At 35.2% G+C, this 12,484-nt stretch overlaps 1 protein-coding gene across 1 annotated transcript in view; it reads right to left on the bottom strand.

Annotated features, from left to right (window-relative positions):
- Nucleotides 1–12,484, bottom strand: part of Arhgap24 (Rho GTPase activating protein 24) — a 470,617-nt gene that overhangs the window by 243,564 nt on the left and 214,569 nt on the right. Inside the window, exon 3 of the mRNA XM_042668354.1 lies at nt 7,811–7,898. Within this exon, the coding sequence (XP_042524288.1) occupies nt 7,811–7,898 (88 nt within the window). The remainder of the gene's footprint in view (nt 1–7,810; nt 7,899–12,484) is intronic.

Raw genomic sequence — 12,484 nt, 5'->3', positions numbered from 1 at the left:
GGATTAGTGACTTTTATTAGTATCTTCAGGATGCTTTTCATAGATTTGTTGTTTTTTTTTAAATCTCAAACAGAGGTCAGCAATCAGTGAGTCAAACTTGGCCCACTGTCTATATGTTCTTCATTTTTAAGAGACTGAAAAAAATCAAGAGATAAATGATAGTTCTTGATATTTTGATATAAAAATCTCACATTTTAATGTTAACAAATGAAATGTTATTGGAACACAACCATACCTATTTTTTTATGTCACCAGAACAAAGCTGAGTAATTATCATGGAGCCAGTACAACCAAAAAAGCCTATAATATTTACTCTCTGGTCCTCTCTAGAAAACGCTCATTGATCCCTTATCTAACACACAAGAGAACACACCACACAGATTTATCATAAATAACCATGTGATGACACATTCAACCAATTTATAAAAGCCTTGTTTACATGCTTATTGGTTGAAATGACACCCAGAATTTCAAAAGGTTTACAACATTTTAAAATACTCATTGTACCATGGTAATAGCCTCTTTCAAATGTATCCTTTAAGGTATTTTAAGTAGAAAGGCAACTTGGAATTGAAATCTACAAAACATTTTTTAAATAAAGGAATACACAATAGTTTAAAACATACTGATCTCCACCACTGTATTTAGCTCATGATTAGAACTACTTGTGGACATAGACTATGTTTGCATCCCATGAAGAACTCCTACTCACATTCTCCAAAATATCAGCATACATCAACACTAAACAAAGACAAAACAAAATAACACAAAAACCCAGGGCTGCCTACAGTTCTAGGCAGAAAATAAAGAGATTGTCACAGTTGCTTTTGGATGACAAATGTAATTGCATGGATTTTAACTTACAGTAGTAACATAAAGGGGTAGGGGTGAAATTCTTAAAATAAAGGGACTATTGTAAAATCGATACCTTAGCAGCATAATTTACTAGTGAAAAGAAAAATGACCAATTTTTTGCTAAACCACTATTAAAAATATCCCTACATTTTCATATAAAATAGATGCCAAATGCTAACTTACATTTTTACATGACAAGTTAATGTATTTAAGGACCTTCTTTGTGGAACCAGGGAGTTATAATTACAGATATACATGGCAAAATTTTTTCTCTGATGGTGCATAATTATTTCAAAAACTCGAAAATTGCCAAGAAGTTTTCTTTCCCACAGACACCCATGATTATCTGTCATAACTACTTATTTCGCTGCTGGCTTATTACATAATACAGCTGTACTGACCATCTAAGTATGTTCATGTTTTGGCACTTTAAAACTTTTATAGCCTTCAGACACATGAATCATTCTATCCAAGGAACATTCTTTTATAAATACAAGAAATATATCTGAACAATAAAATGGTGAAACAAAGGACAAAGAGAGAACCAATGAAACAGCAATACTCACAAGACAATATATTGGAAATGATCTGTACAAATTGAGGGGGAGGAGGAGGGGTAGGGAAAGTGGTAGAAAAATGAGGGAGGGGTAACAAGTTTGACAAGAAATGAACTCACTACATCTATACATCACCTGGACAATAAAATTAAAATAATTTTTTAAAAGCAATATATAGTCATATAATACATAGTCATAAAACTAGAAGAACAGTTGAATCAGAGAGATACAATGCTAATACTGATTGGTATGCTAGACAAATACAAATCACAGAGAAATCATGTCATGTTTTTCTGTACATGTATATAGGTGAAATAAATACATGCACAGGAAATTAAATAAAAATGTCCAAATATAGAAATAGAATGTGAGATAAAGATTAATTAAGTACCTGGCCACAGATTCAAATTTATTTTCAACTTTATTTACAATTAGGTTTAAAGAAGTATCCAAAGCACTCAAAAGTGTGTATGATTTTATATTTTTTTATTAAAAGGACTTATGATACATTTATCAGACACTTGAGTCACCCATGTCTTCTGGAATTTCACTAAACTTTAGGAAATATTTCTGTAAAATAAAACACAAATATCTTCACTAAAATATATAGAAGTAACATGTAATTGTCCAGCATATCAATGAGGAAAGGTTGGAAAATAACCCTTGTCTTTGAAGAGTTCAGCTTTGTTTCCAAGCAAGTTGATAATCACTTTAGGTTACCCCTTTACAGTTCCTTTATTCTTGCTTCCATAGCTACTTCAGGAGCCCACGTTCTATGTTTTCTTCATTCAATAATTGCTTTCTTTCCTGGGATATGGAAAAATGATCAAAAATCTTCCTAGATCTAGTCAATATTGATCTGGGCCACTGGGTCAAGAGGGAGCTTTGAGGATTAGAAATATTGGTAATTCCATAAAACCCGTAATGGCCTTTCCTTGGCTGGTAGACTATTCCAAGCATATGATTACTGCAAGGTGCATTTGGTGGCTACACTGGCTTGGCCAGTGTATAAAGGTAGTTTGTGAACAAGTTCTAATTTCAGCAATGAATTTTTTTCTATAACAAGCGGAAGACTTCAGATTCAAGAATTTTCTGTGGGAAAAGCATTAGGCGTGCACGTATCCTTTGTTGCAGGTTTTTTTTTTATTTTAACATGTAAACATACTTCTGGCAAGTGTCTGTTCACCCTACTAGTTGTGACTTCCGAACATGCTTTCAAAAGAACTCTAGGTGGGAATCTTTGTGCAGTGATTTGCTTTTGTTATGGGCTTAAATAGTTACAAGTAAGTTAATTCTTATTCTTACCTCAAGTGCCACAGCTCTCATTCTTAATGGATGAGCTAAGAAGAGATATCAGTATATCCACTTCAGTTCAAAACACTAACTTCACATATTCATAGTTCAGAAAATAGGCTCCAGTTGGTAATATATTGTTAACTCATTTTAAGTGCTTAAAATGATACATGTATATGTCTATTTTGAGCTCCAAAACTTTAACTCTACATACATGCACATGCACACACAAACAAACACACACACATAAACACACAAAAGACACACCAACACACATGAAAGTATATAAATGCCCACATAGATAATTATATAGCTACAAATTCACTAACCAGTATTGTGAATATAAGCTTTTGATCAAGTAACTTCGTTCATATGTTTCTTTTTCTGTGGAATGGAGAAGTAACATATCTCAAGGTAGAGTGAGGATTAAATGAAGCAGCACATCATATCTTGAGGAGCAGAAATCCAGGTACAGACACAACTATAGATACTTCAACACACAGGTGCTTTGTCTGGATGGCAAGACACTAGTATATTAGCTGTTAAAGGCAAGTGGCTCTTAAGCAACTTGTTCTCCACTGCAGCAGGGAATTGCTTTGCCTGAGCCTGTCAGCTCTCTTTTCTCCCAGTCAAGGACACCTGATACCAGGAAGGACAGACCAGGCCCTATTGACTGGAGAAACACTATGGGGCATTCTAGCCTCAGAGATCCCTAATAATGTGGTAAACCAGCCTCATCTGCCTAAACTGCTTTCCACATTTCCATTCATATGGCCTGCCTCCAGAGCATGGTCTCTAGTAAGTGTCCTAACATAACTCCATCAAAATAAGTTTCCTGGGAACCCAGAATAAAAATTATATGTAGGAAATAAATAAAAGGCTTCTTCTGAATGATATTGGAATTGTTAGCAAGACCCAAACCTAAAGGAAAAAGTACTACAATCTAAGTTGGACCAGGGCTGGGAAGGTGGCTCAGTGGTAGAGTGCTTGCCTTGCATGCATGAGGCCCTGGGTTCGATTCCTCAGCACCACATAAGCAGAAAAAGCCGGAAGTGGTGCTGTAGCTCAAGTGGTAGATCGCTAACCTTGAGCTGAAGAGCTGAGGGACAGTGCCCAGGCCCAGAGTTCAGGCCCCACAACTGGCAAAAAAAAAAAAGACAAATGGAACTTGTGTTGAGCCACCTGTCTGCTGGCTTAATGAAAGAAAGAATGTCAGAGTAGGAACTTGCCCTGAGAATTTTAAGGTGACGACCAAGAAACAGGACATACTACTTGGAGAAATCTGTCTTTATAATAAGCTCTGTCCTTTGAGAGGTTGGTAAGGATTTCTTCCATCCACCAAAAACAGTCAGGGGAGCACAAGCACACTGATCATGAGTTGTGCAACAGCATCCATCAACTTTCTTTAAATTAGAGACTTTTAGTAGCCTCTGAATCTTGGCAAGCCTCTGACCATGCTAAGCACTGTAGTTAATGACCCATAGAAAAAACGACAATATGGAGGATGCAACACCATGGAGACACCTTGTGTTTCCCAAATGTGGCAGGCCAGGGAACATGAATGTTCTCTTAGCTGAATAAGCACAAAGAAAGCAGCTGGCTTCAAAGCCATCTGTTGTATTCCACCTAACAGGATCATATCCAAGGTGTAGATTGCCAATCCTAGGGATGTAGAGAAACTTACAAATATTCTCCATGAAAATGTCAGCAGTAGCTGGACAATTTAGGGACCAGTTGGTGTTAAGTACTGCCACAACTGTGTGGGAAGATCAATACTTTCCTTCATCCTTCTCTTAAGTCTCATCACAGAGGATGACAAATAGAAGATCAAAGGCTATGAGGAGCTCCCCAATTCTTCAGCTATGAGAGCCACAAAGATTACTTGGGGACATCAGAGAAGGAAAGATCCTACACAGTAGGAAAAGAAATTCAAGTTTTTGTTTTATAAAATGCAATTTTCTCTATAAACAAAGCAACTATATTTACCTCACTAAGTATTTGTTCCACACATGTTATGTGGTACTGGATATTAAGGATGCAGTAATAAGCAAATCTGTCATGTTAACTAGATGGAGGTACATACATCCCTTTGTCTTTATGCTTGTCTATATCTCTGGTTCATTTTCATTATCTCTGGCTGAGAGATTATTCTCTGAAGAAGTTTAAAGCATCATCATTGAATTGTTAATTTTATATGTAAAAAAATTAAAATTTCACAAGGAAAACTCAACCAAGAGCATTTTATGAAAGAGAGACCAACTGCATTTTCTTTCAAGGAAATATATATATATATATATATATATATATATATATATACATGCCAACATTCCTTTCTCAACCGCATTTCCCAAAAGCTTAGTATTTGGCCACAAAAGTTCACTTATCTAAACTTTGGCATGTCTAACAACAAAGTCTTCAAGTTTGCCAAATTGGCTGACATCTTTTTGAACGACAAGGAGGGAAATTAGAAAAATATTGCAGTGAAATGCTATAAATCATGGCATTATTCCGAGAGATAATTCATTATTTCAGGGGATAATAAATCTATCAGAAAATAACTCTGCATTGTTATGGATTGTTTTTCCAGATAGGTTTTTTTTACAAGCAACTAAAACCTTTGTAGATAAAACTAAATAAGACACAAAATTCCCAATTTCATTGAAAATACTTGATTTTTTTCTTAATTATCCATGGTAATTTTTGGATGTTTTAGACTAAAAAGAAACAAATCAAAACAAAAAATGCCTACATCTATGGGCAAATTATTTAGAAATAGTACACTTGTATTAAACAGTACATTTAAACATAAATGCATATGAACGCATACAACACTAGAATAAACAACAATGAGTTTTCTGAATGCTTTAGTTTTGTTGGAAATTGTTATGGATAATGAAATGAAAGGATTTAATCCTTCCCTATTAATTCATACACTTTGAATACATTTGTCCAAAAAGAGAAGACAAGCTGAGTCTATAAGCATGAGTGTTACAACAGAATTTTAGAAGTGTCAATTGAGAAGATTCTACAGAGAAAGTCAATACTGAATAAGGATCTATTAGATAGATAGACCCACAGAGGGTTTTTTTTTTAAATAACCACATTTGTGTAATCCTTCCTGCCTTCTATAAGTGCTGGTGAATCAAAAATACTCTGTTGTAAGTTCTGAGATTTCCACATTAAACCATCACACATCACACAATTAGAAAACTTTGAAAATATTACCCTGCCATTCTCATTTGCAAAAATGAACCAACTGTCTTGCTAGTCCTAAATAATCTTGCTATTTGTAAAATCTGGTAAAAGGCACACAAAACAGATCCACATATTCTTAAACAAGTACTTTCCAGGTCTTGCCTGGAATTAACAACTTGATGTCAAGGTCACACCAATAAAGTTCCAGTGACAGATTAATAACACAGACACTTTTCTTCTAAGAAGCATTTGGCACAATCCTCTTCACACTCTGTAATGTGATTCAGAATTCAAAAAACCCAAGTTAGAAACTACTACATATGGTATTAATTAAAAAAGCATATTTCCCAATGAGCTATATTGCCTCTGTAATTACAGCATCTAGTCTGAATTTTATCCAGAAGTGTTTATGAAAGGACAACTCTCAGATTCACATTACCTAGTATTAAACTCCTTAAACCTGATTCACAAAAGCCCTTATGTCCTATACACTGCATGGGGAACATGCAGCCTATTATAGCAACGTTGGAGAGAAAGATATACCTGTTTCCTGGGTTTGAAGACAAAAGTCTCTCTAAAATGATTTGAGAATGTCCATCTACATATTATTACAACAGAACTTTTTCACTAAAAAATGAAATCTCTGACCAGAGAGCAGATGAAATGGGGAAGGAGATGTCTAGTATTACTGGAGAGAAAATGTCAGAGCCATCAACTTAAATACTATGCTTATTTAAAAGCCAACAGGAACTAATGTTTGAGGATAAAGTGGGAGAGAAGTTTCCTCTAATGATACTTCAAAGACTATGCAACATCTGGAATGTGGTTCCGTACGGTATTCTACTAAGAAGTAAGAATAAAAGGATTTTAATAGGGCAAACAAGATTCAGGTTTCTTACAATATGTTCTCCCTGGAGGAAAACAAATAACACAATGCATCTGACTAACCTTTCTACACTTCAGCTGCATTAATTAACATTTAGTCATGGATTCCACTGAGAGCCAGATGAACTCAGTATTACAGCTGTTGTCATTGAGAGGGAAATACTCTTTCCCATTTTAGATTGCTAGCATTTATATTGCAGCAACATTTCTAGGAGTTAGATATTATTCACCCAAATAAATTTACATACACCTGTGATTAGATCAATATCAATAGTAGGCAAACTGGATCAGCCAGAACCAGGACACACTGTCAACTTCTTTTTTCTTTCATCAAGGAAAGGCTGAAGCACTGACTAAAGACATTTGTGTCTTTTGAGGAAGTTTTGCTGTATTATTCACAGATTTAAGTGTGGATCAAGTACATTCTGAGGGATGGGTGCAGATGAGTAGGGAAAATGAACAGATGTTACAGAAATTTAATAGCAAAATATGATGACTTGGCAGAGATGTCCTCAATTCTCCAAGCCAAACATGTGGAAATGGTTGGTTGCGAACAAAGTTGAGATGGAGAGGTAATACTTGGTCAGTCACCGAGAGAAGTTTTCTTGATTTGTTTCTTATTTGTATAGCAAAGAATCACTTAAGATGCAATTTAGTAAAGAAACATGTCAGTGAATCAGACAGGAATCATATTTACCCATAACACATTGTCAAATTTCTATCATAAGAACACTGTAAAACTTAGAATTATTTCCAACACTCCTTTATAAGTGCCACATCATCATTTCCTGTCTATCCACTCTGGAGTCTGGTGAACAGAAGCAGTTGAATTGTCACATGGCCATTGGTCTGTAGGTCTATGCACATTCATTTGTACCACTGTGCAAATAGAAACAAATTTTGATATTTGCGTTCTCAAATTAATTTGGTCAGTCACAATTCAAGATGACTGAAACCTGTCTGACATAACATCACTTTTTCTGACAGAATCACAATAATTTTACCAAACCAGAAAAATACCTTACCTGGAACTACTTCAAAAAGGAATTTTCCTGGGTTCTCCTCATTGCAAGGATGCTCAAGGACTTTATTTCCAGGTAGAAAAATAGTACCCTGCAAACACAAATGAACAAACATCAACATGATAGCAAGCATTGCATATCCTCAGCATCAGGGGATCTAAGGTGTATCTACAACACAGGACATGGTGGATGGTCAGACTCCTTTATAGTCCTAATAATTAAATCTTATTCCTTCATGGATATAATCAAGAAATCTAATAACAGATGCTGGAGGGGATGTGGCCAAAAGAGAGCACTTCTGCACAGTTGGTGGGAGTGTAAACTTATTCATGTACCCTGGAAAGTAGTATGGTGGTTCCTCAAAAGACTACACATAGAGTTCCCCTATGACCCAGCAATCCCACTTCTGGGCATTTACCCAAATGACCACAAAGAAGGCCACACAAAAGCTACCAGCACAACTATGTTTATTGCATTAGTTACATAATGTATATCTACATATATATGCATATGTAATGGAATTCTATGCCTCTATCAGAAATAATGACACTGCCCCATTTGAAAGGAAATGCTAAGACTTGGAAAAAATCATATTAAGTGAAGTACGCCAGACCCAAAGAAACAGGTCCCATAGCTTCCATTATTTGCAATAATTAGTATGCATCTAGGATAATCCTAGCGGATGAACAGAATAGTTCAACAGCTATGATTATATAAGATGACACTAAGTGAAATGAACTCTAAGACATGGACACAAGAGGTTTTTCTTTGTTGTTGTTTTTAATGTACTATGTGATTTTTTTGTTTGCTCTGTATGTTCTTCCCCCTCTGACATATCCCCTGTTGTCACTATATTTGATTTTGGTACCCTGGTGTTGTATATACCTTTATCTGAATTAAAGCGGGGAAGGGGAACAACAGAATGGTGAGACAAAGGACAAGAAGGGAACCAATGCAACAGTGATATTCACAAGACAATATGTTGGAAATGATCTGTACAACTTGAAGAGTGCAGGGGAGGAATAAGGAGAAAAATGAGGAACGGGGTAACAAGTTTGACAAGAAATGAACTTATTACCTTACTTATGTAACTGTAACCCCTCTGTGAACATCACCTTGACAATAAAAAAAAGCATTCAATACAGGGTAAGTGTTGGTGACTATTTTGTATAGGACATTTTGTTCATTTGAAGTACTATTTTATTAAATGTGCCAGAAATTTTACTCATATTCTAACAATGTCTATTTTTATTAGAGTTTAGTTGTTGGATTAATTTCATGAGGTCTATGTTTTTCCCCTATTTTTCAGTTTTGAAGCCAAGAAGGAGACATTAAATATCTTAGACAAAGGAGTAATTAGTGTTTTCCTGGGCTATGATTGCTTATTTGTGCCCTCCTCTCAAGCTGGTGAGTCAGTCTTAATGTCACTGTGTTGGGAGGGGGACCCAATGGGAAGTATTATGGTTAGGGTGAAATAATAGCCACTATAAAAATTAGAGTCTCTTGCTTTCTCTGTCCCTCTCTCTTCGCCCTTCTATAATGGAATTGCATAGTAAGGAGGTTCTTGCTAGATGCTGTTTCTTAGAACTTGAACTTCCCAATGTCTATAAGACAATAAATTTCTGTTCTTGTGAATTATCCAGCCTCAGCCTCTTGTTATACTATCCCCAAATGGACTAAGATATTTTGGTTATTACTTCTCTTTTCTGTCTTATTTCTTTCTTTTCAGTGGATCATTCCCCTTAATGCTGAGAAAGATGCACAAATTTCTCTAGTCTATTAAAAAATTACTTTGACTCCACCCCTCCACCTAGCATCCTATCATATCCCCTTGAACACTTACCTACATTGAATCTATTTCTTCAAACGTATCTGATGCTGTCTGGCTTGTGAGTCCAAAATTCCATGTACATGACCCTCACAAGCTATAATCTTCACAGTGTCCATCCCTCCATCTACATTAATTCCCTAAAAGCAGATAGATACTGGCTGCTATTACTTTGAGCATTTTCTTTTTTTCATTTTTGGTTTGTTGATTTTTCTCTAGATGTTTTTCTTACCTTTCTGTTGGTATAGTTTCTTTTGCTGACTGTAACTGGCCTAAAAATATTAGAGTTTTACAAAGATTTATCCAATGGTCCTTTCTCTTCTATTATTCCTCCAAGTTATCAGACTCCAATAACCAGTTAAAAGTCAACAGAATACCGGATTATTGTGTCTAATCTAGAACTCTCTAAAGTTTTGGCCTTAGTATTCAGAAGTGTATTTGACATTTCTACTTATATATCTCGAAGACATTTTAAACCTAAGATAGTTAAATTAAAACGTAAGTAAAGCTATGTCCTCATGATGTATTCTCTGGCATAGTGAATGCCATTGTCTTTATTGCCAAAGCTGGCAATGTAGAATTTGTAGTCTCTTTGACTTTCCTACCAGCATTCTCTTGTTTCTGTGAGCATTGTCTCTTATATAGAACGTTTCCTATATTCTTTTAATTGGATTTGACACAAACTTCTAACATTTTTCAAACTATATGTTTTTTAATGCAGGGAAAACTATCTCCATATAAAAGTTTGATCTGGCAACTTTCCTGCTTAAAAGTCTTCAATAAAACTTTGATCTGTTCTAGGAAAAAAGTCCCTACATGGTCTTGAATCAAGCTAGTTTTCCTGCAGTTAAACTTTTACTGTATTCTCTGGCTTCCTAGCATGCAAGCAATTGCTTTCTATAAATAGTATCATATGCCCATCCATGTTAAAGTAGCATTGTTTCTCTGATTATTTGAGTCATGATTCAAGTTAACTAAGTCTAAAACATATCTGCATTGACTCCCAGTTTACCACCAGTGCCTAGCACTTTGCTTAGTATATTTTTGTTGAATGGATATGTTAGTGTAATAAACCATTATTCCAAACTAAGGGTGTTGGACTCAAAAGCTTATGCTCTTATTCACTAAGTTTTTCTCAGCTTGAAACAATATTTAGCTCAAGTAGTATTTCACTCATTCTCATCCTAGTTTGGCACAGAGAAATTATAGTCATTGATAATTACCCTTTTTCCAAGTTCAGGATGATAAAGCATAGTGCTCTCTAACTACAACCTAAAGCGTAGATGAGGAATTCCCCTTCTTTATCTTTTTGCCTCTAGGAGTAATTTTACTATCTCTCATTATATTTAGTTTCCTCTGGCCTCATTTTATTCACAGGCATTTAAAAATAATATTTTTAAAAATTACTAACCTCTATAACTTTGTACCAATATTATCCCTTTCTCTTTGTAAGTTGCTTATCTCAAGTACTTGTTGACGTAGAGAAAAGATGACTGACACAGTTCAATCAGGCTTTCACGACTTGTGGCTTGTGGTTGGATTTGAGAGATCACATCTAAAGATAGGAAAACTACGAGACAGGTAGAGATAACCCTTTGTCTGTCTCCCTCTATGCTAGGCAGAAGTTTTTCCCTACATTGGGCTACATTTTAGCCCTCTACTCCCAAAGTCACAGGTTTCTTCGGTCTCCAGTAGTGCTAAGTGTAGTAGTGAGTTTTCAGTATTCTGTTATTAGCCTTCAGTTGTTTTCAATATTCATTGTTTTGTTTTGCTTATGTGCCAGTATTGAGACTTAAACTCATAGCCTCTTGCTTTAGCATAGCTTTTTGCTCAGTGCTGACAGTCTACGACTTAAACCACACCTCCAGTTCCAGTGTTCATTTGTTTTCATGAAAGCTTACAATACTTTAGAAATTGTTAAGTTATCACTCATTTTTCATTATGCCCTTTGGAATGAAGTTACCAGTTTTCTACTAGGATCTTGAATTACAAAATAACCAGAGTAAAATTCCATGGGTTTCATAAGTAAGGGCACATTTTCCCATGATGCTGTCATCGCTATAAATTCTGGTGACCAGAAAGAAGAGGCTCAAATTTTTAAAAAAGGGTGTGATCATTTTTTTTTGTAGCTCTATAGCTCAGCACCAATGGCAGCAATCGCATGACACCAGTTCATCACAGGTTCAGATTGGAAGTGCACTTATGTTTTATCCCTAGTAAGGACTATTTAAAATGTCAAAGTGGGATAATATGATAAATAAAACATTTTATATTATGACAGTTCAGAGTTGACCAAAGTAACATGGTTAATAACTATACTGGTAACGGGCTTCCAGCTGAAATTTTTATTAAAGACAAGTCTCATCTCTAGTTACTATTAAATCACTCAGCCAAAGCCACAGGAGCTTTGGGTAAGGTTAGATGCTGTTGAAAATACACACAGGGATCTTATTTTGGAGTTTGGATTGGAATTTGTACCAGCATGAGCAATGATTATGAGTATTACAAGGAAATAAGCTGTTTCTTGAGAATAGAGAATATGTTTGTATTTCTGATGAAACTAGAGGTTTGAAAATGTAAAATGTAATCAAGGTGAAATATATATTATTTGACAGTTTTTATTAGAGTAGTATAAGTTGGATCTATTTTTCTCTTTAGAGCAATTAATTTCATTAATCTATCCAGTAAGTATACTTAGTGCATAGTAGGACACATTTTAGACACAGAGAATGTAATGATAAAAGCCAGAAAGGTCTTTGCATTCTAGTGAAAGTTGAAAACTAGTATATGAAAGATTTGAACGTCTATCTACAAGTGCTCTGGCTGCATAATAATGTGTTCATAACAAG

The sequence above is a fragment of the Dipodomys spectabilis genome, unplaced genomic scaffold (assembly GCF_019054845.1).
Source record: "Dipodomys spectabilis isolate Male_0828 unplaced genomic scaffold, ASM1905484v1 ptg000436l, whole genome shotgun sequence".
Taxonomy (NCBI): Eukaryota; Metazoa; Chordata; class Mammalia; order Rodentia; family Heteromyidae; genus Dipodomys; species Dipodomys spectabilis.
Note: the sequence above shows the minus strand (reverse complement) of the source record. Positions and strands in the feature narration are given on the sequence as shown.